We start from the raw sequence: 27,961 nt of genomic DNA, 5'->3' as shown, positions 1-27,961 counted from the left end.
AAATAATAACGACAAAAGTTGGAGTATTTTTTCGTATATTCCACAGATCAAACTACACGTTATTATAAGTTCATGTACCGTTCATCGAAACCAACTTTAAATCAAGTATTATCTGCTATCACACACAATCTAAATATACACTCCATTTTTTGTAAGCATATCGTTAATGTTTAAACCAAATCAAACCCAGAGCAAAGGTAATTATGATGCAAAATGTAATGTGAACGTATTTTATACATCGCGAACACGGCTGTTCAGGCGCTTTTTCTGAAATATGTGGAAACTGATCTGAGCACTCTTGAATGTTATTTCGATGCTGTTTCGGTTACTAGGATGATGTAACCGGACGAGTTATTCATGAAATATTGAGAGAGTTTGAAATGGTTTGAAAATAAACAAGTAAGAAAATGATAAAAATGTATAAAAAAACTAAAGACTGATGATTACTAAATTTTAGTCATTTCAAATCCACACTGAAGGTTAAAAACGTTTGTTTTCTTATCCTATCGAAGCTAACGTCGACTTGAAATCTATGTTTTAAAATTTAAAAACCTAAAATGTCCTTCAATCGCGCGTTTTAATTGTCTTCGGCACATCCACGCATACATGCACCATGGACGGTTGCACCAACTGAAAAATCCACAGGAGAATCATTTACTTTAACTGCGGAAACGCAACCAGAAAAGTTTTCGTAGTCATTTCGTTTTTGATCGTCTAAAAATATAAAAATATCTCGAATTAAAATACCAAAACTTTTTAAATGATTCCGTACAGTTTTTGCTGTACTGTTATTTTAGAACCCTATATTAAAACCCTCTGAAAGAAACCTGTACCTGGTACACCACCAAAATACAATAATGTGTTTGTATCAGCGGAGGAGGACGATTTCCCTGTTGTGTGAATGTTCGTTGCACCGTCAACACTTAACGTTAGCGTTTTTTCTTCCTTCACAAGCAGTATACTGTGAAACGCTCCATCGCAGATGGAAGTTGGTGGTTTGACTTCCACACTGAAAGCTCCACCTCCATTGTTGCACTCCGCAAATAAGTTTCCATCATCATTGATGCGTAGTAATAACCAATCACCTCCACCGTAGGAGTAAAAGAGATATCCTTTTTTGCCGCGTGATCTGACATCCAAAGACAACTTAAATTTTTTGCCAATCTTGGTAATTTCTAAAAATGAAAATCAAGGAATTATACTTTTTGCTAATAACGAAGATAAATATGAGCATCCAATCTGTCAAGTACCAAGATACCTAAAACTAGTATTATTTCTTATATAAACATACTCAACCGAAACGTTCAAAAACATAAAAAACCCACTAAAATGCACAGACAAAAAAGGCATATTACAAGCTATTTTCTGATACAGATACAACGGAAAATAAAAAGCATGGTGGGTTTAAAACTTACTTTTTACCAGGTAGCCACCCATCTCTCCAACTGATATTGCGTTAGTGACCCCCAAACCATCATAGCCAGATGTTATTCCCTCAGTTGAAGCTGGTGAGAGAGCTTCATCGAACAATTTAAATCCTTTCATGCCACCCTTCAGTGCAACTAAACTGGATTTCTTAAATGAGAAAAATAAATAAGTAAATAAAAGATTCTATACAAGGTTCTTTTGTAAGATGAGATCTTAACCCTTTACCGTGACACTACAGGCATTGTAGAAAGGAGGGTTCCCTGCTATGATCCCCCGTAAGTATCCGAAATGGTAAAGCAATGAGATATTGTACCAATGGTTGTTAAAAACTAAGGTAGCAGTTGACAGGAATTCAAAGCACCTCGCCAAGTAAAACAAATGGCGGGGAAGAAACCGAATTTTTGTAATTAAGATAAATTTATTAGCGTCAACTTTACTAAAAAGGTTCTTGTTCCTTTTGCAGAATCAAATTTGAAAAGATTCAAAGAGCTTAGATGAGAATTTTTAAGCTTTTTCGATAAGATGAAAGTATTTTGATTGGAAATATTGAGGAGCTTTGACGATAAGAAAATTGAGAATACTTTAAAAGATTTGAAAAGTAACGCCACCAGTGAAGAATTTCTGCACTGGTGTTGCATTTTTATACATTTTAAAAATACGAAGATTGTGACAAACTAGTTTTGCAAAAGGAAAATTCAGGAGATTTAAAAAAAAATTTGCCAAAAAATCAACTTTTGGAGGAGATTAGACGAGCTTTAAAGAGACTTTAACGCATGACAACCCTGCCCAACTTACTGGAATTCTATCAGGGACATCCTCGTTGAGTGGATACCCTCCGAAAAACACTTTAGTGATGCCATCGACACTTGATTGAGTTCCAGGTGATTCCCCTTTTATACCGGCGCCATCATCAACGGCCAAAAAACCTAATAAAGCAAATACGTATACGTGCTAATTGCATGTACTAATAAGATATGTAGTGAAAAACATCGTAAAAGGATGGCACGTATTTGTGCTAGTTGTGTTTACTAACAAAATATATGGTGAAAAACATCATAAAAGGAATAGCACGTGTTTGAGGTAGTTATATGTACTAACACAACTTATGGTGAAAAACATTATATTGGGAACAGTTTCAGTCACCTAACGCGTGTTAATCGTGTGTTTTTAAACTAATTCATTGCGGTCAATTGTGACAGCTTTATTTATTCCCCATTTTCTGGTGGTTGAATCGTTTAGCGACAGCACAGTAAGCTGCGTTTTAAAATACAACTTAAACATTTTCCAGCTGTTAGATCTTTTACTGTTTCCAAATGTTTGATTGGATAGTAAAGAAAATGCATTTTCGCTAATGTTAATAGACTTTCGAGAGGGAGTGTGTTAACTTATTGTAACAAGTTAGCGACGTGAATAGCGGTTTCATTATGAGACCACTACTCACGAAAGAATAAGTATACTTAATGGAACATGTTGTCGTAACTCAAAACATAAAATAAATTCATTTATACTGGTTTCAGTCAAATTGTTCGATTTAAGGGACACGCTAAGTGCAATGAAGAAGACGCCAAATTTAACGTTAGCCTATCATCTTTATTAAAAAATCAGTCGATTATATTTCAGTGTAACAGTTAACGCTATCATAAAAAGAAAAAAATTAACGTCAAACCTGCTGTCTTTGAGCGACTTGTTGATACTTTGTGCCATTTGCCGTCATTATATGTTGCTGAACTTGTTATAGGCTTGGAGCCGCCACCGGCATTGAATACATATGTTATCTTGCCGTTGTTTAAATAAACAGCCTCGTAATCAAATTTTCTCTTCATGCTAACAGTAAATAATATGCCATTCGGTTCCAATGTGTAAAAGAAAAATTCAAATTTCGACCTGTAACAAAAGGAAATCAATTCATTCTTCGATATTTAGGTTGTTCCTGAAACATGAATCAAGTAAACAGTGATATTTATACAAAATCCCTGAAATTTTTTTGCTACATCTACTTCCTCGAGTAGAAATAAATCACAGGGTTTATTAAGCATCATAAAGATTTGTAAATAAAAGTATGTTTTCTAAGTTTAGCAGCTATGTTTGGTTTCATTTTTAAAATAACGTTCTTAAAGTGGAAATTTTAAAACATTCAGTAAAAATTATTCGCAAAAAAAAATATATATTTTTAAAAAAAAAGGTTTGCACACATATCTGTAATATTAAGCGTAGTAAAAATTAGAACAACTTACTTTTGGCTTAGTGATCCTGCTTTGATGCCAAATTCTACATAACTTTCTCCTCCTTCGCCAAAACCAAAACCAATCGAATCTTTAACTGGTTTTGGGATGTTTGCCTTGCACGAGGATGGTAGGGGTGTTGTTGTGGCTACGGTAGTAGGTGCCATGGTGGAGGTCTCCTCAGCAGTGGTAGTGGTGGGATTTGTCGTAGTAGTGGATTTGGCAGTTGTCACTGCTGTAGTTGTTACTGCTTGTGTTGTGGTAGTTGCTTGAAAAGTTATAGTGGTAGCTTCCTCGGTTGAGGTTTCAGTGATTAGTCCTACCGTGGTTGTATCTTCGGTAGTCAACATTTCCGTTGTTGCTTCTTCTGTTGTGATTTCTTCTGTGGTTGCCGTTTCTGTTGTGTCTGCTTCCGTTGCAATCTCAGTCGTTGCTGCCAGTGTAGTCTCTACCTCTCTTGTTGTGCCTACAGTCATCATAAAAGTAGCCGTGGTGCTAGTTACCTGTTCTGGACGAGCAGTGGTTGCCAATTTGTTAGTGGTTGTATCAGCTGCTCCTCCAGGGGATGGAATAATGGTTGTTACTGGTGCCGTTGTAGGGTTGGGTGTAGTAGCTAAGGGTGCTAACCTAATTGGCGGAAGTGTTTTTAAAACCCCAAATTTAGCACCATTCTTTAGACTTGATTTATGGAGATCGATCTCTCTGAAAAAAAAGGATAAAAAAACAATATCAAATTAAGGTAACAATTAAAGGACATGAATGTGACTTTAACAGCGGCTAAACTTACTTGTTCAAGCAATACACTTGACGAAGATTGCCATTGAAACCGTCTTTACCATCCATGCCACCCAAAGACATATTACCACTGAGTATGATTTTCCCTGGCTGTGGAAGTTTTGATGATGACTTAACATATCCCTCGTCGGTGCCAAGGTAAAGTAAAATGCTAAGATAAAAAATTATTATTAATAATACACATTTTTATCTTTGTTTTTCCTCTCAATAATAAAAATCCATTGTTTTGAAAGCTGAACGGATTCTAAATTTAGCGAAAAAGTCCTTCTACTTGGTGTTGGTACGGAATTACAGATTTATAGAAAGTTAATCCTACCTAACTTTTTCTAGATAAAGGGAGACAGCATGCCACTTGCCATCTGACAGTCCACCTGCTACATTACTCACTAATGTAACAGTAGATCCGCTTACGACAATTTCAACCTTAAGTTGACCATCAATCAACATCATATCCAAAACAGAATCCTAATAAATCAATCAATACCTTTATTTGCTAGACCATATATTAATGCGGAGCTATCTTTAAAAATAAACGTTACCTTGCCAGCTGCATGAACTAAGACACCATCATTTTGGTAAGTTTGAAAAGCAAACCCGAAAGTTGCTCCTGGTTCCAAGTTACACGCAGAAACATCAAGGTAGGACGAAGGCAACGGAAATGATGCAGTGTGACCAATCTGTTTAATAGAAACATATAAATATTAAAAGGACCGAGTGTTTTTTGTGTCATTGTAGTAAATCAGAAATGGATGTAAAATATATATTACCGGTAGTTTGAAGTCATCGTTGAAATTGTTCCCCTCCTTTATATTATTTGGATCGGTAAGTTTACGTACGGTAACATTAGCAATGCATCCTATAAAACCTTGTGTTGTGATGTCACTAAATAAATATTAGTGTGTTAGCCACATGCGTGTTTTTTAACTCATCCTTGTTACACTACTTGAATAGCAACACCTGTTTCTACAGCAAAAATATTTAAAAAATGTTGAAATCTTTCAATGACAAACATAGTTGCGCAAGATTGTGAAAACATTGACCAAATTGATTACAATCCCAAAAAAATATAAACATTATCGGTGAAATAAAAACTTTCAGTGAAAAGAAACATTTCCACATTGTTTTTTCAGAACCAAAAATTCGTATTTCATGTTTTCAGGTCTCTGTTTTTTTGCAACCACTAAAAAAGGACACATACTCGTGAGGTAATTCTGCTCTTTTGGGCACTCCACCAAGATACACTTCATTGATTACGTAGGTATTTTTCTCCTCGAAGCTGATCATCATTTGATAATTATCCTTCTTAATCTTCTCAACATCAATACCGAATCTCATAAAACCCTTTTTATTTTTCGCTATGTCCTTCAATTTAGCTTTATTTCTGAAACTGTGCAATTTACCATCATCTACAGGCAGTTGATTTTTATCGTGCACGCGACGTTCGTAGCCATTCCCAAAGTCAAATTTACTCACCAAATAGCCCTTTTCCATTTCAAGCGCATAAAATATAGTCGGTTCTTGCTCAGCGACGCCATTGATAATACGAGGTCTGGATACACCGAGGAATAACAAACCTTTAGGTTCAATGGTCGCGAACCTGATGGATATGCGATCGACCTGCATAGAGTTGTCTGGTTGGATCTTCACGTAACCGTCGCCGTTAAAGCAGTAGCTACCAGTACTGGAAGGTCTTGTTTTCCGAACTTCGCCGTCAATATTCTTGGCTTCCTTTAGATAGTAAAAACAAAACAAAAATAGATGAGTGATATGTTCTGTCTGTTTGTTTCCAGGAGGAACTCAAAAAGGGTTTTAGAGTGTTAGAGGTACAGAAAAGTCTGACGTTTCTGCCATCTGCATGAAGGCTGTAGGTGGCGACCGAACTTGCCACCTCCTACAATTTAATAAGGCACTCTAGCCATTAAGCTCAAAAACCAATGTAATTTTACTATAAAAAAGCTACAGATAAATGTAATTTCTTACTGTGCTTAAACTTTATGTAAAAATTAAGAAAGAAAAACAAGCAATAACATTGCGCAGAAATAACCAATATATTTCACTCACTTTCCAATTCCATAGCCCAATTGCCTTTCCATTAAATCTTAAATCGTCTAAGGCTCCATTAAAACTTCTTCCTGACTTAAACGCTGAAGCTGGCAAAGGTTTTCCCGCAGGCATAGTCCCAACATACAACTTAGTATTAATGTCAAGATTCAACAATGGCGATACTATTGCTGTAATATTTTCTACAAATGTCGCATTCACTTCATTAGCTCGATCATCAAAAACGGAAACCTTGAGGCTCATATAGGCAAATGTTCTAAACGCACAAGAAAAAGTTGTTCGGATCACAAAAACTAGTATTAGACAATTTCCCCCTCCAAACCAACTAAATTATAAAAACAGCAACCCGAAACAAAATACAAGTTCAAAAGTGTGAAGACGCACTGAAATGAACACATTCCTTTAAAAAGTAATACTACATGTTGATACAAAATCCACCCGCATCATATGCGGAACTATACACTATTCTCGACTGAGTTGATATGTACCTTTAACTGCTAATTCGCAAAAATACTGAGAAAATTAAATTGATAGATTGACAGGAAACTTGCTAAAAATAATTTAATGGTAAGGGGACCAGACTGAACCTATAAAGCTTCTTTATAAAACGCCGTTTATCTTCGCACTATGACAAAACAGCGTCAGATTTGGCTTCAACAATTAAATAAAGCCAGTGAACCTCCAAATTAATTTTTTATCCTCATTTTTTACGATAATTTGTCCCATACAAACAAACAAATTTAGCATTTTTCTACCTTGTAGCAACAACTCTGTAATAATCTTGGAGTTTAGGTGAATACTTGATGTAATGTGGATTCACTAACTCCATCACAGGACCGGTGCTCAATTTTACTCTAAACACAACAGTATTATTCAACACTTCTAACGATAAAAATTCATCATCATCGTTGCTAGTAGCTCGTCTTCTTCTGCTGGAATCATCACTGTTCCCAAGAAATAACAGAGGGCCACTATCGTTGGTAGCAAATACCATAGATAGTTCATTGGTAATAGACGGACCCAGTGCTTCTTTGGGGGTAGGCAAGATCAGCTCTGTGGATTTATTGATGTGCATTGTCAATGGTAGGTTGTCGGAAATAAAACGTGCATTGTCTATCAAGTATTTGACATAGTCAATATTGTTGGTGATATTGTTTTTCAGAATCTCGTCAATAGCATCGTGCTGTTGGTTGACCTCTTGAATGGTAGCATTTAAAGTTGGAATGGTTTCTTCAATTTTCGTCACATTGTCTGCCACTTTTTTGATCAGATCATTTAAATTTGAAATGTCATTCTTCAGATCTTCAATTATCTTTCTGTCCTCGTCCAGTTGCTCCTGTGAAATCAAATGATTATGCACTTAAGGAACGCTCTTAGGCAACAAACAAGTAAAAACAAGATAGAAGTTGAATAGCGTGTGAGTTAGTTAAAACGAACCTTCACATTTTGGACCACATCCTCGCCAGCTTTTGCACCATCTAAAGCTTCTCCTGCTTTCTCTGAAACATTTTTCGCTTTTTCACCTACCAGCAACAGAAAATATGTATAATTAGTAAACGTAGCAAGAAATGTAAAACCTACAAGTTAATCCCAGCTTAGAATTATGATAACATTATTAGAATTCTTCACTAGCACACTTGCAAAACCACACCAACAAAAAAGTGTTTATTACATAATCAGCATCATTATAGAATGTTGATATATCAAACCTCAGAGCTCATTGATTCATGGGAATTTAAAGAGTCACATCGCTTTAATCAAATAAAATTCAGACGACGAAGAGATAAAGATAATATAATTTCGTTTTTCGTTACTTTACAGCAATTATTTCAGTTAAAAAGGTATCACCAGCGTGTCTTGTTGCATACTAGATTTGAAGCTGACATGCACTTACCAACTTCCTTTTCCTTGTTAAATTTTAGCAGACCGTCATTCACTTGACCAATACGTCCTTGAATAGTCTCGCGCATTTTTCTTAGTTCTCCAGCTCGTTTTTTAACCCCTTTCAAGGAGAACTTCAGAGTTTTTTCGACATCCTTGGCAAGCTCGTAAGCCCTGGTATTTACTTCTTCACTTTTCGATTTTCTTATGCCTGCGTCTATTTTAACATCAGTTGCCTTAAAGAACACATAATCATAAAAATGTACCCTGTTCAAGATGCTAAGCCAATGTTAAAATCATTAATCGTTCGAGACATACCATGAGATCAGCTTCAATAGAAGTATTTTTGGCCATTTTAGCTGCTGCAAGCGCCTCGTATATCGCATCTACAATTTCACTGTAGACTTTTGCTGCACGTATCGCAGCATCTGCAAACTTTTTAGTGTCTTGGAGAAGGTCTTTTAATTTCTCTGCAAGATCACGAAGATTTTTCGCGTGAACAACAGAATCATTGACTGGCTTTTCAGCCATCTTCAAATCTCTTCTTAAGCTGGCGACATATTCTCGCAATTCCACCATCAGATCAGCCAGTGGTCCAGTTTTATTGTTTAACAACTGGAAAGAAATTTAACACAAAGTGACAATATTTTACCTAGGAAAACAAACGAAATGTAAAAAAATAAAAACCAAATAATCAAAACTTACATTAAAAGCCTTTTCACCTAGGTTAAAGGCTTCTTTAGCCATCATAAAAATGTTTCCAGCCTCGTCTAAGGTCAGTTTATTTTTTTGGTTTATTCTTTCAGCTTCATCAATCAGTGACTGCACAGACGAAAAATATAAAAAATAACAAATACTCAACATCGTTAACAAAATAAAAGTTAACAAAATAAAACTTACCTTATATTCGATTGTCTTTGCCATATCAACAACATCACTTGCATTGTCTGCATTTGCCTTAGTTATTCTGCTGGCTGCTTTCAAATTCCTAAATGCTTGTACTAAGTCCTTGAAAGTGTTATTAAACTGACTAGCTTTTTCTTCAACGTGTTTAGCTTGTTTTAGCATCTCTTTAGAGACAGCTGAAGCATTCAATGCAAGTTCTTTTTCTTCAGTAGCATTAGCCATTACAGTTGTAAAGTTTCTTTCTTGTAATTCTTTCAAGATTTTTTCAGCTTCAACGAGAGATGCATTCGCATCAGTGCCAACGCCTTTAACTCCACCAAGGGTCTTGTTCGCAAAAGACATGATTTCTGAAACATGGCAAATATGAAATTAAAAACAGCTATATGACAAAACTAGTCATTGTTGCCATTAGATTTTCAAATCGAAAGAGAAACAAATCCAACTACAGCAAATTTTAAATATGTTATAGCTACCATTAAATTCATCCATAAAGTCTTTTATTGATTTTAACAGCTCCTCGGCTCTTTCCTTAGTTCTGGTTGCATTTTGTACTGCCTCATAGGCGTCCTCTTCCAGTTTTGTCACCTTTACTTCAATTACGTCAAACTTGTCGTCGGTTTTATCCAAAACAGTGGACAGCGAAGCAGGGCAGTGATCTGAAAATAAGATGATCACAAGTTTACTTAGCAACGAAGATGAAAGGACCACTGCAATTACCATATATTTTTCATATACTATTTTCCAGATCAGATATTGCGGGAGGTTTAAAAGACGAAAATAATAAAAAGTTAAGAAACAAAAACAGTTTACAAATGAAGGCTATAAACCATAGGTAAAACAATTTTTCGAAAATAATTCCATATATTTCCATGATTTTTTAGGGAAGCAAAGCCAACTTACCAGTTGTAGAATTAGCACCTCCTCTTTTCTTACGTAGAAGTGTAGCCTTTGTTGTTTCGACTTGCAGCGGGCCAAACACAGCTTCTGTTGTAGTCTCCTCATTTGAATTGGTTGTTGTCTCCTGCGTGGTTGGCTCAGTGGTACTTAATTCTGATGTGGTTGTTGCCTTTTCATAAACTGGTGTCGTGATTTCTTGAAGAACATTCGTTGTTGTGTCCTTATCCATTGATACTGGCGTGGTACTTCGCGCTTCTGCAGACGCTGTCGTCGACACTTTGGAGGTTACATTACTTACAACAGTAGTCTTCACGACGTCAGGTAATACTGAAAACTCGCAACCTCTAAATGATTCTACATCGTTGAAACCCATGTCTCCATCTGCTCCTCTGTATTTACCAAATCCAATAGCCTTTCTATAAACTTCCAGATCATCTTCGTATTTTTTGGCTTTTTTTGTTAATCTGGTGACAAAATAAAAACTTTCAATTCCACAAAATTTTCAATTCCACAAAATTTAAAAAAGGAAATTTGCTATAGTTTGTTTTTTAAAGAATGCGTTAAACTGTAAACAAGGAACATTTTAAAAATATGGGTTATTCTTCAACACTTATTTTTTTTTTTTGCCTCTTCCCTTTTACATAATTATTTTCCTTCCACCAATTAAATTTTTCGAATGTAATTCCAATTAGATTATGGCATTATCACCTTTTATAAATAATTCCATTAAGCATGACATAAAATTGTGCAAGTGAAGTAGAAAGTAGGAAGGCCTTTCTACATAGACATTTGTGCAATTTACTTTAGATTCTAATTCCAAGTAAAAAACAGCAAATGCTTACAGAAATCAAACTGGAGTTTCAATCTTATACCTCATTTGTTTCAGTACAGATTGTAGCCTACCTGAATAAAGTAGAATTGATATCACCCAAAGAAGAATTGCTGATCGATCCTGGAATAACCGTAATCTCTATTTCTGTAACGTTATGAATCAATCGATCAACACGCTTTAAAATATTTTGCACACAATTATCACATTCGACACACTTTCCATTCTCAATAATATAACCACGTGGACACAGTGTACATTTCTCTCCCAGTATTCCACAATCGCAGCTTCCAGTTTTTACATCACAGAATTTTCCTCCACAATCGCATTCTGCAAATGAAAGAAATTAGTGAAACATGAAACAAAATTCCTTTGCACCTGCATGCAATCTCTAAATATTGATTTATGTGGTCGGAAATTGCACTATCTGAAATACATTTTTAGTGTAACAAGTCAAGACTGTAATGTCATAAACTCAATAATGTCATAAACTCAAATGTCTAAAGGAGTTAGACATTTAAATGAGCAGACAAATAAATAAATATCCTTACTTTGACAGCCCGTTAATGAGTAATTATAATACCCCAATTCGCACCAATCGCATTTCTTTCCCATAACAGTCTTTAAACATTTGCACTGTCCTGTTTTCAAATCACATTGTTGACTTTCTGAAGCAGCACCACAACTGCAATCTTCACATCCTTGACAGGCATTAAAGTTCCATGTGTTTGGCTGAAGTTAAATGTATATATGCTTTAGAAAGTTAAACTAGATTGCTATCAATTACAGAAATTAAAATACTATTTTTTCATCACACTATCACCACAAACAACAACAACAACAACAAAAACGGAGCCCACATTTTTACCTTGCAACGCTCACATTGGTCACCTTCAACATTTTTCTTGCAGTAACAATGACCATTAGTACGGTTACAAGGAGTATCATCAGATCCACAAAGACTACATTGACAATCCTCGCAATTCTTCTTTATGATTGCATCTCCATAATAACCAGGCTTACATTTCTCACATTGTTCTCCCACTGTGTTTTTAATACATTTGAAACATTCTCCAGTGACAGAATCGCAATTACCTAACAAAAAAAGTGCTAACAATAACTTCCACATTTATACTATCTAACACATAAAAAGCTATAGAATATAAATTTATCTTACCTGTTAGATTCGTATTAATGTTGTCATTGCATGAGCAAGGTTTACAACTACCACCAGTTACGTTGGGTTGGCCATAATAACCATCCGCACATCTTTCACATTTGAGACCAGCATATCCTTTCTTGCATTGACATACTAACTGACTAGACAAAACGTCAAGACCACATGAGTCAGCAAAATTGTTCCCTGGTTTCGTGCCCGGACATTCACATGGTTTACATTTATCACCATAGAAACCTGGTTTACATTTTTCACAACGATCACCTAAATTAGAATTTTCAAATGCAACTTCTCTATGTACATGTAATTTTTAATTGACATCTTAATCACTAATTTTTTTGGTCATGACTGTCTAAGGTGAGGACAAAACATCACAATCAGTGGTAAAACAACCACGTGAAAGCACACATCAGTTTAAACCAAACTAGACTTCTGTTATTGTTACTAACTTAATTGAAACAGATTCTCTCACCATGTGTGTTGCCAGTGCAATTATAACAAGCTCCAGTTTCAGTATCACAAACATTGCTTTTACCCATACATTCACATTTTCCACAGTTTCCATCTTTTTGTCTTGTGTAACCAATAGCACATTGCGAACATGAAGGTCCAGCATAGCCACTTGGACAGGTACAGTTTTCAATTCCATATATCAATTCTGATCCTTTTGGTACTGCTGCATCCATTGTGATGTTCCATAAAGTTGAGGTACCAGCATTGGCGTCATGTGTTGCACGAATTTGGAGACTTTCAACTCTTGAGAGAACAGATAACATTTGCTCACGCGTTACAGAAGATCCATCCTCCAGTGACCAATCGTTCTAAAGTATTACAAAGATGAAGAATGCATACATATTTTAATTCTTTGCATGTACATATATTTCCAGGAATGAGCATTGGTTCGACCACAATTAATCTACATGTTTACTGCACGTAATCACAACTACTGGCAAGACAATAAATTGACCACATTCTTTAAGAAAGTACTGCAAAAAACAGATGATTTATAAAGAAAAACAAAGCAAATGCCATACACAACAGACAATTTCATATGAAGGGAGAAAAAATCATTAATCAGAATATTTCAATTATCAAAAACCGAATGGCTTGAAAAATGATACCTCACCCAAAGCAATAACTGAATTTTCTGATTGTGTTAACGTGTAAAAAATGTTTTCTTCCACCAGACATATTCATCTCATTTCTTGTTAACAATACATACCTGGTGCAATCTAACGCTGAATCTACGTACAACTCCCGGTGATCTGGATACTTCTTTGTTAGATTTAATTAAATTCTTAGAACCCTGTTAAAAATATAAATAAGAATTTAAAGTTTTGTGCAGTTTAGTTAGTTGTTAAAAGCATCGAATGATAAAAATAGGAAAACTGTACCTTTATAAATACATCTGGAATTTCATCTAGTGGCTGAGTTTCACCGCTTTTGGTTGTGTACTCAAAATAATAGTACAATTCTCCACCATAAGACGCAGACTATAAAAAACGACAAAACAATAACAAATTCCAAATATGTGTAAGCAAACAAAACAAAACAACAAGGCAACAAGTGAAGACTGCTTACTTGATCACCCAAAAATTCTTCTGGCGCAATCCAGTAGATTATGTTTGGACTCTTTGAATCTATCTGAGGATTGAAATCATGATTGGTCAAATCAACTGCAAATTTTGCAGGACTAACATTTTTCACAGGCGTATTTGGTAGAGACACTTTCCAACCAGCTGTTGCAGTAACGATAGCGGCTCTAAGAATATGCAAACAAAAACAATATAACACGAGAAAAATTAAGAGATACAATGGAAGTAAAACATTGGACTAACATAAACATTCCGCAGGTTAAAATCTGTATCAATCTTTTTAAAATAACACTTCACTAACAGAGTATCTTTGATTTTTTGCTGGTTACTTTGATAAGATATTATCACACTGGCATAGTTAAAATATACTGGGGACTCGTGCTGATGTTTTAATAAGTTTGACAGACATGGAAAAAGATACATAATGCTCTTGAAATCAGATCGGTTGCACCAAAATCCCAATGACTAACTCACTGGTAGTTTTTTATAAATCAACCCTAAAAGACACACCTGTATAGCTTAGCTTCTTTGCAGGTTGTTGATCTGCCTTGACACCAGCATTTTGTACACAACTCCTTGCTTTTCGGATCCTCTGTTTTGAAGAATCCTCCAGGACATTCATTACACTGAGCTCCAACAACATTTTCCTACAAAGCAAAGCAAACCATAAGCTGTCAATATTGTTGACAAACAAGTTGAGATAAAAAGTGACGTTGGAATAGCAGTAGTAAGCCAGAAGTTTAACTTTGTTTGCATGCACCGAAATCCTATTTTTTTAGTAAAAATACATGTTTCTTTCAAATTAATTAATTTTAAAGCATCTATCCAGATGAATTGTGTTATTGAAAATTATCCTTTAACTAGTTCTTTTTTAAATTGTTTCTTACCTTTCTTACTTAAAAATAAAAAACTTTTATTAACCTCTTTGAGATTGTCCTCGTATTTTTCTAATGATGTAAGCAAAACTTTCTTGATAAAACATATACCTTGGTATACTTGAAATGATTTAGGACAAAAAAAAGGAATTACAGTAGAGAAGATTGTGAGACATGAAATTTCAAAATGAAAGAATAACAAATAAATTAATTTTCTCTCCCTAGCTGTAAACTCAACACTTTTTGATTTTTTTCATCATTTTAAAATGATTGTGCTGATTATAAGTTAAAAGGAAAAAATGGAACACTTGCAATGATCTTATAAAACCATCGTGTAAACTTGAATCATACCTGACAAAAACATTGGCCAGTTTTACCATTGCATTTTTCATCAGTCACTCCACCTTGAAAACATTCACATTTCTTACATATTGGATAGTTATAATAGCCAGGAGCACAAGATGAACATTTTCGAGATCCAAAGTTTTCTTTACAAGGGCATTTACCAGTAATGACATTGCAAACAGCGTCATCCATACCAGTTCCTTGCTTATCGCAATTGCAAGGCTGACATCCAATAACAGGGTCATACCCGAATGTGCCTGGTTTGCATTGATCACATTTTTCACCAATTACTCCTGGTGGACAGGTACAACGGCCCGTAATATCATCACAATTAGAACAATTGCAAGCTAAAAAGTAATTATGTAATATAAATCATAGCATTTGGAAAAGTATATTGATTAACGAGTTTTGTGTCACAGCAGAAAACAATTTAACCTATTTTATCTGTTAGAAACATACAACAGGTTAAATTGGGAAAACATTTCTAGAGCAGTAAAAAGTCTTAAAGGTGGCTATCGATTATGTTGAATCCAATTTGTCGAATTCAAAAATTTAAAATGGAGAAATTTCCTTTTCAGACTGACCGAATTGGTTTCTTTAAATTTGCTTTAAAAAATGAAACGAAACACACTCTGTAAAATGAAATTCTAAACCGACCAGTTGGATAAAACACAACTGGGTAATACATAATCAAATTTGATTGTGTACATAAAAATATAGATCATGTATTGTCTGTCACTTTCGAACGCAACATTTGAATATGACAAGTTAAATTTGACAAATAGACCATGTATCACTTGCTTTAGACACTTTACGTTGCTAAATATCTTTAAAAGTTAAAATTTCCTACGTTTGCAGTTTGGAAAGCCATAATAACCAATTTTACATCTGGAACATGTTCTTCCAATCACGTTTTCCTTGCATGGACATTGACCTCCGAAGGTTTTACATTCACATGCAGTTGAAATAGAACCTTCTGAGTTACAATTACATGGTAATACACCATCATTAAACGCTGTTGTTAAGCTGAAGACACTGTCACGACAGAAACCTGTTGAATCAGGTTTGACATAATAATCATCCAAACCACACTGCTGCTGGAAGTCCTTGGACAATTGCAACGGTTTTGCTTTATATAAGTTGGAAGATAATAAGTCAGCTGAGGTTTCTGGTACTATTAAAATGTATTCCTAAAAAGAAATTACAATCACTGGGTTAAGAGATCTTTTAAAACGAAACCAATTTTATCAAAAATCAAAAAAGTACTTACAATCCAAGCATCTCTTTCCACTGGCATATGAAATTGGAATCTTGCTGTCCCACTTTCAAAAACATATACATCGCTGCCATAAGATCCCTTTACCTTTCCTCTACATCCATTCGGGTTAGGGCAATATGGAAAATGTAAATCCCCTGGAAGACCGGAACCTGAGCCTGAATATAGGGTAGCTCTGGAGGTAAAAGATGGATGGTTAGGTTGATAGTAATGGATGAGGATATGATATCTTCCAGCAGCAATATCTAAAATGGATATTGTATTGCACAGATAAGTAATTCATTAACACAGCATGCGAAGTGTATATTACCTCAAGGGAATTAATATTTGCAGGGATTATTTGTTACGTATTGTAGAAGTTTTTATCAATTTACGAAAAATAATTCCCACAAAAATACTGGAAAACCCGCTTAAAGAAATTATATCTTGCAAAACTTGACCTTTTTTTTCCTTTTTGAAAAACGATTTGCACCAATTCTTTTCTAGCGATTAACCTAACTGCATTTAATATAAACAGGAATTTCAACTTCAGCAGTCTTTATGCCTTCTTAAGTCCTTAATTCAATTCTCGCAAAATATTACGACTTGTTTACTTCACAACAATCAGTTCTCGCAAAAATTAAATTTTAATCGTAAAAAATTTCTTGTGAACATTAGTTAATTAATTCCCTTGTAAGTATTTGCAAGCCCATAACATTGTAAAATATTGTAAAATATTTTACACACAACACCATTTTGAGTTTTACAGCTTTGTACATACATTTTACCCAACAAGAGAAGAAGCAATAATTCAAGGGGTGTATCAGAGCAGTAAGGGATACATTCTTTAATCGACATGTAAATAACATTTGCTTTGACACTACTTTAGTTCTTACTTCTGTAACCCAAACAAAATATCAAACAATAACCTACTAGCCATATCCATAGTATTTGCTCCAGGTCTCAAGTATGTAACCTTTATGTTAGGGTCCAAGACATAGCTTGGTACAGGATCATTAGATTCCTCATCTGATCTTATAACCTTTCCATCCTTTGGGAATGTGTATTCATTTGTTGTGCATTTACCATCCTTAGTGGTGCAGTATAGCTTGGGAGTAACATAATCCATGCTCCACTTCTCGTAGGGAATTAGCACAACAGAATCCTGCAAGAAAAGATTAACCCAATAATCAACATTCAAATTTTAAAATTACGCTATATAATCAATGAGTAATTGTAGCAAGGATTATAAGTTAATAAGAATAAATTGCATTTGTTATTTGCTGTTTGAAGATTATGTGCGTGGTTTAGCATGACTTGTTGACAAACTCATAAAATACATGAGATTAAGTTTATTTGACACAATTTAAGGACTTTTAATGAAAATTTTCGACTGTACTTTCATAAAGTGTTTTGGAGGTAAAACATGTGACAAGTTATAAAAGTAAATTGAGTGGATTTGAGGAGAAACTTGCTAAGAATCCACTTTTAGAGGACATTTAACAAGTTTTAAGGTGTGACAACCCTGTATGTTAATTTAAATGCATTGAATAAAATAATAAATTACTAACCAAACCCACAGTTGCACCTTGTCGAGCAATCATAGTCATTAAATATTTTCTTGTAGTTTGTAAATCAAATGTGACAACACCATGAAAGTTAGACTCTAAAACAGCTTGACGACAACCGAAGGAATATCTAGAAGAAACGAGAAGTTGTTTTATTGTCTTTAAAAATGTAAAATTGAACTCTCTTTCTAAATCGTTATTTGATAACAAGAAAAACAACAAGAGTTTTATTTAAAACGTTCAATAATTCTTATATCACTAGCTATTTTAACCCATTAAAAATCCGTTTGTAGGCATTTTACAGTACAAAAGTTTATTGGCGTAAGATGAGATATTTTTACAAATTTCAATCCGAGACAGGAATGAAATAGAAAACAGTTTGTTTCATGTATTACCTGCATTTAGACAGCCATGCCCTTCCTTTTTGAATTTTAACTCTGCTCCTGATATAAACATCAAGATACTTGGTCACACTTGAATCGTGATAATACTGGATCACAGCAACATATTTTCCTGGCTTTGGTACAGAAACCAATATATCAAGTTGTTTCTAAATTAGGAATATATGCATAAGGACATGCAGTCTGTATATATTTGTGAATGCTCTATGCTATGCTATGATATTTTTTTTATTTATCTATAAAATGAAAACAAAGCTGCATCTAAACTGCAAAACAATTGCATAAATATATATGTTTGTTTGATTTTATTCCATCTTGAATAAACATTTAAAATTAAAAAAAAATAAAAAAATAAACACTTCTTACAGTTTCAGGTGTTAGCAGTACCATAGCTTTGTAATCTAATTTTGATAGAATAGCAGTATTGTTAAAAAGAGATGGCAAAGGATCACGTTGTCTTGTCTTTCCAGGATTCTCTGCTTCAACTTTCGTAAAATCTTGAAGTGTTACATATTGGTACAGATTGCAAAACTTTTCTTTTTTATTAACTTCGCAAGGTGTTTGAACAGACTTCTTGAGTTCATTAGCATCTGAATATTCTTGAGGTAACAGTATGATATGATCCTAGAATGTATAAATAGACTCAGTATAGAATAAAAATTATTTAAATGATTCAGTATTAGTAAAATTTTAGGTACACAAACTGAACTTGGATTTTACATTTTATCTACATGTTTACCATATCATTTTGTTGTCAGACACATGCAAGGAAGTAAGTCCCTGTTAACTGCTTTATCTGTTTATGTTTTATATCTTTTAGGCATAGTTAGGAAAAACTCCCATTGTGAAACAAACGACTGGTTGACTTTAACAATAAGATGAAACTAACCACATAAACTGTGGAATCTGTAACTTGAAGTTTGACTTTCCAAGAGCCTGCTGTTAATGGAAAGTATAAACTTTTGCCATTAGACTCCTTCACTGTGGTATATGCACTTGTGAATCCTCTTCCTTTCTGTGTTGATGCAAATTCTGCTAATCCCATTAGACGACTTTGTTCTAAAAAAAAGTGTTTATAAAGCAAGTACAAATGTGTAAATGCAATTGGATGTAATAAATTCACCTTTCCATCCAAAATTGGAAAAACAACAATGGAAATTGAAATAAGATTGGCAACACACACTTTCAAACATCTTTTAAAAAATAAAACCACGTGGCCCTAATTACATATTCAAAACCAAAATTTTACCTGGTGTTTCTTTATACACAGAGAGTTGTGCTCTGGCAGGAGCGATTTGATCCAAGACATACTTTAACATAATTTGATATTTGGACTTCTTTGGTACATTGATAGTTGCAATAACAGTTGGCTAAAGCATGAATTCAGGCTTTTATAATTATGAGCATTTTGTGTTTAATTAAAGTTTTGACTATAAAGGTTTTTCAGCAAATCAAAAATACTTTCGGAAATTGTAAAAGTCAATGACAAAAGCCTGAGATGAGGATGCTCAATTAGGCATAAGAAAAATGCATACCTGGATGTCATTAAGCAATACAAAACCTTTCCATGTGTATCCAGGAAATTTTTGCTCTTGATAATCAAATCGAACTGCATCACCATCAGGTGTGACACCATCTTCCATTTCAGCTTGAATGTGGTGTAAGGTTGGGAAGTAAAACTTGCAATTTGCGCTATTATCAATAATTTATGGGGAGTCAATCACTAAATTGTTTGAAATTCTTAAAACAGATTCTTAAAATGGTTTTTTACCTGTTACATTTTCTGCCAGAAACGTTTGTTCTGCATTTGCACTGTCCATCAGATTTTGAACAAACAACATCTTTAGAACCACCATTATCACAATCACATCCTGAAATGTCAAGCAATTAAACAATGAGAGCTAAAAGACAACTGAAGGCAAAAAGACTTGATAAAAAAAATTGTCACAAACCTGAACAACCAAACAAGTTTGAATCCTTTAAACTAAAGTATCCATCTTCACATTCTTTACAATTTGATCCTTTCACAAACTCGCGACATTTACATTGTCCACCTTGTGAGCATGATAGCAAACCATTTATAGAACCACTTCGTTCACACCCACAACCTGAAAATGGAATCCTACGTTTATGGAATGGCAACAGTACATAAGTATTTCCAATGTAAATGGTGTAACTCCTAACTAGTCATACCTGAACATCCATCAGGATTTGATTCTTTCAAGTTATAATAACCAGCTTTACATGCTGAACATTCCAAACCCTTCACATTGCGTTTGCACACACATTGTCCCTTTAAAAAAAAAGTGTTATTGTTACTACCTTTCAAGTGTACGAAACACACACAAACCACATGCAAAATAGGCATTTTATAAATGGCAAATGCAAAATCCTGAACACTATAAAATAAATTGTAAATGACTTACACAAAAAAAGACAATCACACTAGAAATAAAAGGAATATAAGGATGCAAGTAGGATGCGTGCATTCAAAAAAATTAGGAGAATAATTATAACAGATAAGCCAATGTCAGTATTATTACTCATTAAAACATTCATATAAAAATAACAAATCTTATCCTCACATTATTGTTGGAGCTGCAATCACCAATATTGCCACCAGGTTGCGTTTCAGTTCCAGCTGGATTACAATTACATTGTTTACAATTTGGAAATCCATAGAAACCAGGTTGACAACGATCACATTGTTTACCAACATAAGGATATGCACACCTGCATTGACCATTTTCAGAATTGCAGTCAGGAGAACGAGATCCTTGATTATTACATTCACACGATGTACATTGTGGATAACCATAATAACCAGATTTACAGCGTTGGCATTTAAAGCCATCATAATTTGGACGACATGGGCATTGTCCACTGTTAACATCACAATTTTGTGAAAAAGAGCCTCCAGATGAACAGTCACATGCTAAAAAGAGGTATATAAAATGATATGTATACCATTTAAAATTCTTCCCCTTTTGGCAATTGCATTCTGCTTAAAGATATAGCTGGGCATTATTTTGTGTCTTGTCTTTTGCAACAACATAACATAAATTGATGTTAAAAGTTTACTGTGATTCAAAAAACTAAACGCTAACAACAGCAAAAAAGTAACTTTTTTTTATGGTTATAAGAATAAAAATAAATGTGTTAAACAATTTCTTTCTTCATGTATCAAATATATATTGTCATAATTTTGGCCCTGCATGATAAAATAAAAATGTAAATATCATGCATTTGAAAGTTATGGTGACAATTGCTTCAACTTTGTGGGTAAAAAGCTACTTTAAAAAAAGAAATTTGCGTTTTTCTTTCCAAAAGTTACAATTTAAAGAGAAAAACTTTAGAACTTCTATGTTGGACGTAGAATGAAAAAAAATAGTTATACTTACCATGACATATTGGGTAGTCATAAAATCCAGGTGCACATCTTTCACAGTTTGCTCCTTCAAAGTTAATTTTACATTGACAAACTCCAGATTTCTTTTCACAAATTGAGTCAACAGTTTTTCTTGGATCACAGCCACAATCTAAAATGTAGCGTTTAATAACATACAATTTAAGTCATATGGTACTCTTTTGGGAACACTAATGTAGCACAAACCTTTGCACACTGGAAAATTAAAATGTCCGTCGCTGCACTCCTGACATTGTCTTCCATCATACCCATTCTTGCATCTACATTTTCCGTCAGCTCTGTTGCAATTGTTATCAATTGCTCCAGATCGTGTTACGCACCCACAAGCTGAATATATAAAATACAAAATTATTTCTAAAACATTTTAGTAGATTATTGATTATGGTGAATAAAAACTACAACAACAGTATCTCATTTGTTTTCTGGTCTTCTTCCTTACCAAATATCCTTGATTTTTTAAACATGCAACCTCACTTTTTAAAAAAAGTAAGAAAAGACCAATAAATAACTATACAAAATTTTTAATAAGTATTTAAAAATAAATAAAACTGCAAACAAAACTAAAAACAATCTGAGCGAAGACTTACGTTTGCAGTCCGGAAAGCCAAAATAACCAGGGCGACATTCATTACACAAAAACCCAGTGTATCCTTCCTTACATCTGCAGCCAAGATCTCTATCAGGAATGCATTCACCGTCTTGAGAACCACTGACATCACATTCACAAGCTTAAGATAAAAAAGCATTGGTAATAAATAACAAGGACCTTTATGTTTAAACTTAATATTTTATGTACAAAAAGAGAACTTACGTTTACAAATTGGGAAAGTGTGGAAGCCTTTGTTACATCTGTCACAATATCTTCCAATAAAGTTTTGTTTGCATTCACATTGACCAGTTTCTTCTGCACACAACCCAGTTGAAAATCGAGTATCACAGTTGCATGCTAAAACAAAAATTTAAATAAAATGCATCTGTAAGAAATAATATTTTCACACAAAGTATGTCACATTATAATGCAATACCTTGGCAAGCATTTTCGTCAGTGATTTTTACGCCAGCAGGGCGATAGAAAAATGGTTTGCATTTTTCACAATTGATTCCATGAGTGTTATGTTGACAATTCTTACAAACACCACCACCAGAATAAACTCCATAAATATCCAAGCTAAGTTTTCTTTGTTCAACTTCATCATTATATTCACATTCATCACTGTGTCCATGGCAGTTGCATTCTAAAAAAGTAATAGGTTTAAGATAATTCAATATTTTAATTACTAGTAGGTAAGGCCAAAAATATCCACTTAGGCAGAAGGACAATGAAGAAGATAAGTCATATGAATTTTAATGTTGTCACCAATGAGATGTCCATACACAATTTTTTTTCAAAATTTGTTTAACAGTTGCTTTTTTGTATAGAGTTTTGTATTCAAGCTCTATACTTTGTATAGAGCTTGAAACACTGATCAAGAAAATGTAAAGGATTGTGTACTTTTGACGAATGGTTACAGATATATATTGGAGTTTAAATATTTTTGCTGATGTCATCATGCCATCCACTCTGACACAGATTCAGGGACCCAGCTTTGAGAAAATTAATTAATTTGGTTAAGTTGACTGAGGTCATTACTCTGTTTCAAGTTATTTGGCTTTAAGTTGTAGATGGCTTTATTATTTTAAATTAAGTTATTGACGGTAAATTCATGTTATTGATGTTAATGTTAATTTGTAGATTAAGATTTGAGACATTACTTTATCGGCAACATCAAAGGAAACAAATGTCAAAATTATCCATTACAACCATATTGACTCATTGTATAATCACAAAAGAATCATGTGAAAAACAAAACAAAAAAGGTATAGGAATAAAAATCTATCATTTTACACCAAAAAACAGGAAGAGGGAGATAATAGAGATCTTAAGTTAAATCCTTTACCAAATATATACCACTTTTAGTGAGAAAATGAGTGGGTAATGCTTTTTTCTCTTTTTTCTCAAATGCTCAAATTTGAAAGGAGATAATTTAAACTCGTACATGCACCTTAATGACGAATCAGCAAAGATAGCAGAATACATACAATAAGCTAAGAGTTAACGCACTTTTGCAGAAAAGTACAAAAAAAAATTTCATTCTTACTTTCACATTCAAATTCATCATTCAATGTCCTTGGACGCCATTTCTTTTGCACATATCCATCTTTGCATCTCTCACATCTTGGACCCTCAGAATTGTATTGACAATTGCATTCATATTTTCCAACGGTACTTGATGGTTTACACTCATCTGCAAAACCATTACACAGACAACGACCACCAATTGAGATATCTTTAATGGAGTAGTAGTACTAGATATAAATTTTACATCCCATTTTATTAATAAAGAAGGGAGTTGTTTGTCAGTATTAATGCACCATTTCACATTGTTTGCTTCTGCCTCTGAGTGGGGTGTTCTAAAGTTTGTTTTTATCTTATTTTTATTAAGCATTTCAACAATCACAGTATATACTTATTTAAACAAAGTACATCATTATTTTGTAATCATTGTCATTGTCATTATTCTGAATTTAACATCTATTTTTAATGCTAGCAAGGGTTGTAAGGGTTATAAAAAAATTACAGAATGCCCTATAACAACATCTGATCTGGAAATTTTTGGTCTAATACTTTTTCGTGCAAAGTCAGAAAGCTGCTTCTGTAGGTGTGAATAGACTCAGGCTTTAAATAATTTAGAACTAATAATCTTGCATGATGTGCAATTTAAAATTTTACTCAATTAAAAAATATATTGAGGTCATATAATGTTTATAACATTATTCCTCACAACAATAGCCCAATAATAAAATATCAATGTATTTTCCTTTCTTGGAGTCTTGTTGTTAGTATGTGTTTTTGTTGCTTAATGGGAATAATTGAGTTGTCACAGTATGTTTTGTTTTCTTAAATACAGTGATACTCCCATTGCTAAAGGTTAGTGTGTGAAGGTGCAAAATTCCAAACCCATAGGCACACAGTGTAGGACCTTGTGACATCTTGTTATATATACATATAAAAATGAAGAATACCAGAAACTTACCCTTCTTGTTACAGATGGGTCATCAAGGGAAAGTGGCAGTAAATCAGTCAACAAAGTTTTAATGTCAAGAAGTCTCAGGCGAATGTTTGTAGCCTCTGTCCATTTCTATATATAAAAAACAAATTACTGTAAAGGTTCAGTTTGTCCTGCACCCCAAAATCTCATGCTAAATTTAAAGTTATTTTTTAACCCTTATTAGAATACACCTCTTCACAGTCTCATGGCATAATAATTTAATATGTTACTACTTAAACATATGTGAAGGAATTGTGACTTATCTTATTTCACTTTTTGAGAGCCTGTTTACTTTAGTTTAATTCTTTTTTTTCTTAAAAAAAAAAAAGATTTATTAAACTTAAAGGAAGAAAGACAGAAGAAACAATTATTTTCTGTGTGCTTTATATGTATTAAATTTTCTACTGTTGTTAATTTCAAAAGAATTAGAGTATGAGAGGCTAAACCAAGTCTTTTTAACGAAAGGTTCTAAAATGTCCTTTATAATGTTGGTAAACATTGCATGCAAAAGAGCAAAATGTCTGAAAATATTCATAAAGCTAGAATATTTTCAGAAAAAGTACTGGTGAAAAAGGGTTGGCCAAAGTCCAATGAAATGTGTGGAACATTAATGTTTTTTTTAACCTAAATAATAAAATATGAAACTAGAAAGTTGTTTTGAAACAAGATATAAACTTTCGTTTTTTGTTTACAAGTGTAGAGCATGTGCTTTCATTGCTAATTATGTAGTTGTATAATAATATAAATATATATCCCAATGACATGAAACATGCTCACAGTGAGGTGATATTTTGCTGCAGTATGCACAAGAAAGATTAAACTTGCACAATAATAAAAATAAAATGTTTAGGGGAAAGTAACAAAAAACACTTTTTCGAAGTTTAGAAAAGATGGTTTTGAGAAGAAAAAAAGTAAAAGTAAATAGCTCATTTAATTTTTTTTAATTGTATATTTTTTAATTTTTGAAAGTTAAACAACAAACTTTTTATTTAGAAATTAACCAACCAAAGAATAATGTATACTTAAACTGATCATAATTTCAATTTACGAATAATATATTCACAAAACCAGCAAAGTTTAACATTAAGTTTCTATACAGAAATGTGCTGGAACCTCCAGCTTTGTTTCAACAGAGTCTAAAGAGTTGTTACTCTTTCTGTCGTTCTTTCTCCAAGATTTAAACAATGAATAATTAAAACTGAAACAAAACAAGAATGTAAAAAATAATTGTTGCCATTTATTTATATACCTGAAGAGATGAACTATTAAAGAAATTAGAAGCATTAGGACGACCATTTATAAGTGATATGTGAATCTAAAAAAAACAATAATAAGTCAGATTTAAAAATAAAATGTAAATCCACCTTCTTGTTATGCCTAAGACAAGGGTAGCAATATAAAACTTGTGAATCTATACAGAAGTTTGAAATGGCTATTTATACATACTATTTAAAAAGGAATTTTTTGAATAAAGTCCTTTGATTATTACTGCAGTCCTTCATTTAAATCCTGTCAAATATATTTGAAAAGAAAATATCTATTTTACCAACCTCTCCATTTTGAAACGGTGGGATTTGTGAATATTCTATTGAACACAAAACTGTGTCATCTCGACGTATGGGTAGGTAATAATCAACACCAAAATATTGCTTGCATTCTGCTGGACTGGGTGCAAAGTAATGCCATGGTGAATATGTTTTTCCTCCATCATTAGAACGTTCTAAAGCCCAAACTCCTGGTCTTGGTGAGTTAGCTGCTTTTACGATCACATAGGCCACATGGAAAGACTAAAAATGTACGATATAATTAATACACATCGATATCCGAAAATTACATCAAAATAATAAAAAACGCACATGGCCTTTTGTTTATACTTTGTCTCGATTGACTGCCTCTACTATTTTTAAAGTTGCCGCTTTTTTTTGTCATGTACTTTGAGCAATACAAAGTAAAACAAATTTGTTTGCTTTTGGTGGACTTATAAAAGCACAGTACTTTGTAGTGATGTCCATGACCTGAACAAACTTTTCGTGACTCGTTTCCAGTTATATAAAAAAGCAGCCTAAAGACTGGGACGAGACAAAAAATTCAAAAGCCTGGGAAACGATTTAAAGATTATATTTTTTCGATGCTGGTATGATGATGGCGCGTGAAAAGGAATTTTCACACACCAACAGATTTCCCGCCGAAAAACTTCACTTTTAAAAAGCATATTCGGTTGATAACATTTTCTGTTCGTTTGAAACTATTTCAATATTTTTGGGGGGAATGGGAACAAATCAAAACGGAAACTCTTATTCCCAATAGAACATTATGACTAAAATATGCTTCCAGAATCTTGTCTCCCAAAAGAGCTCCTTTTTCCCTTTTTAAGACATGCGTGTGATGCAAAAAAAAGCTCTGTGAACGAAAAGTTTTTATTCAATTTACTTCTCTGGCAAAACATATTTTTACCTGTCCAAGATCGATGGTAACGTTGACTTCTCGATATTTCAATCCTCTTGATAAAGGTGGAGATTGCCACCATCTGTTTGAACCGTCATTAGCATTTCGAATGTTATGATCTTTCGAATCTTTCCCGTCGACACTTGATCCAAAGTCACCAGGGATACAATAACTACAACTTAATCCACCAACTCCAAATTTCCCCGGTACTCCAGCCAGCGTACAATATAATTCATTTTCTTCGTCGTCTTTTCTTGGAATATAATCTTCACCACAAGTGGCTGTGGCTGATATATTTTTCCCCTTCGCTATATCAAAGTAGGGCGGTTGTAAAACCTGTTGACAAGCTACTGCACTGAGTAGCGCAAAAAATACGATCATTCTTTCCTTCTTGCTATAATTTTTCAACTTTTGTTGGCTTTTCTCGAATATGATTATTTAACGTTGATGTGCTTAGAGAATAAGCGAACCAGAATTTTGATCCGCTTATATCGCTGTGTTTAAATATAATAATGACACAATGTCATATACAGACCTTCCAACCTATATCATAATATTTATTTATTCAAAGGTGATTATTTTTCCTTTTCTTTTGTTTGGCACTGTGAAATAGCTTATGTGTTAACGTATGAAGGACAAAAAGTTGGTGCTAGGTCGGCTTGACAAAAGATTTGATGTGTAAATAACACAACACGCGCAGTGTCGAGGGAGGAAATCAACATACGTTGACTTGTTCAAAGTCATAATGTCTTACGTGACGTCAGA

At 33.7% G+C, this 27,961-nt stretch overlaps 1 protein-coding gene across 1 annotated transcript; it reads right to left on the bottom strand.

The window, feature by feature from the left end:
* Window positions 1-18: 18 nt before the first annotated feature.
* On the bottom strand, window positions 19-27,917 carry LOC130636586 (laminin subunit alpha-like). The gene is made up of 53 exons (XM_057446349.1): window positions 27,206-27,917; window positions 26,302-26,538; window positions 26,001-26,066; window positions 24,737-24,841; window positions 23,801-24,008; window positions 22,688-22,897; window positions 22,474-22,608; window positions 22,250-22,390; window positions 21,849-21,989; window positions 21,637-21,774; window positions 20,821-21,170; window positions 20,429-20,528; window positions 20,188-20,343; window positions 20,007-20,106; window positions 19,771-19,927; window positions 19,485-19,605; window positions 19,125-19,294; window positions 18,602-18,859; window positions 18,230-18,384; window positions 17,838-17,964; window positions 17,200-17,431; window positions 16,282-16,532; window positions 15,862-16,201; window positions 15,018-15,358; window positions 14,302-14,438; window positions 13,778-13,958; window positions 13,591-13,689; window positions 13,419-13,502; window positions 12,669-13,017; window positions 12,197-12,460; window positions 11,888-12,114; window positions 11,571-11,751; window positions 11,094-11,349; window positions 10,194-10,654; window positions 9,767-9,949; window positions 9,288-9,640; window positions 9,093-9,209; window positions 8,706-9,002; window positions 8,401-8,623; window positions 7,944-8,029; window positions 7,262-7,842; window positions 6,507-6,762; window positions 5,644-6,173; window positions 5,213-5,327; window positions 4,985-5,122; window positions 4,762-4,910; window positions 4,438-4,596; window positions 3,663-4,352; window positions 3,095-3,312; window positions 2,224-2,354; window positions 1,416-1,575; window positions 834-1,175; window positions 19-714 (listed from the first exon to the last, which is right to left on the bottom strand). Exons 1-53 carry the CDS (start codon window positions 27,575-27,577, stop codon window positions 578-580), a joined length of 11,715 nt encoding a protein of 3,904 aa, XP_057302332.1. The 5' UTR covers window positions 27,578-27,917; the 3' UTR covers window positions 19-577.
* Between the last annotated feature and the right edge of the window lie 44 nt (window positions 27,918-27,961).

Source organism: Hydractinia symbiolongicarpus, chromosome 3 (genome assembly GCF_029227915.1).
Source record: "Hydractinia symbiolongicarpus strain clone_291-10 chromosome 3, HSymV2.1, whole genome shotgun sequence".
Lineage (NCBI taxonomy): Eukaryota > Metazoa > Cnidaria > Hydrozoa > Anthoathecata > Hydractiniidae > Hydractinia > Hydractinia symbiolongicarpus.
Note: the sequence above shows the minus strand (reverse complement) of the source record. Positions and strands in the feature narration are given on the sequence as shown.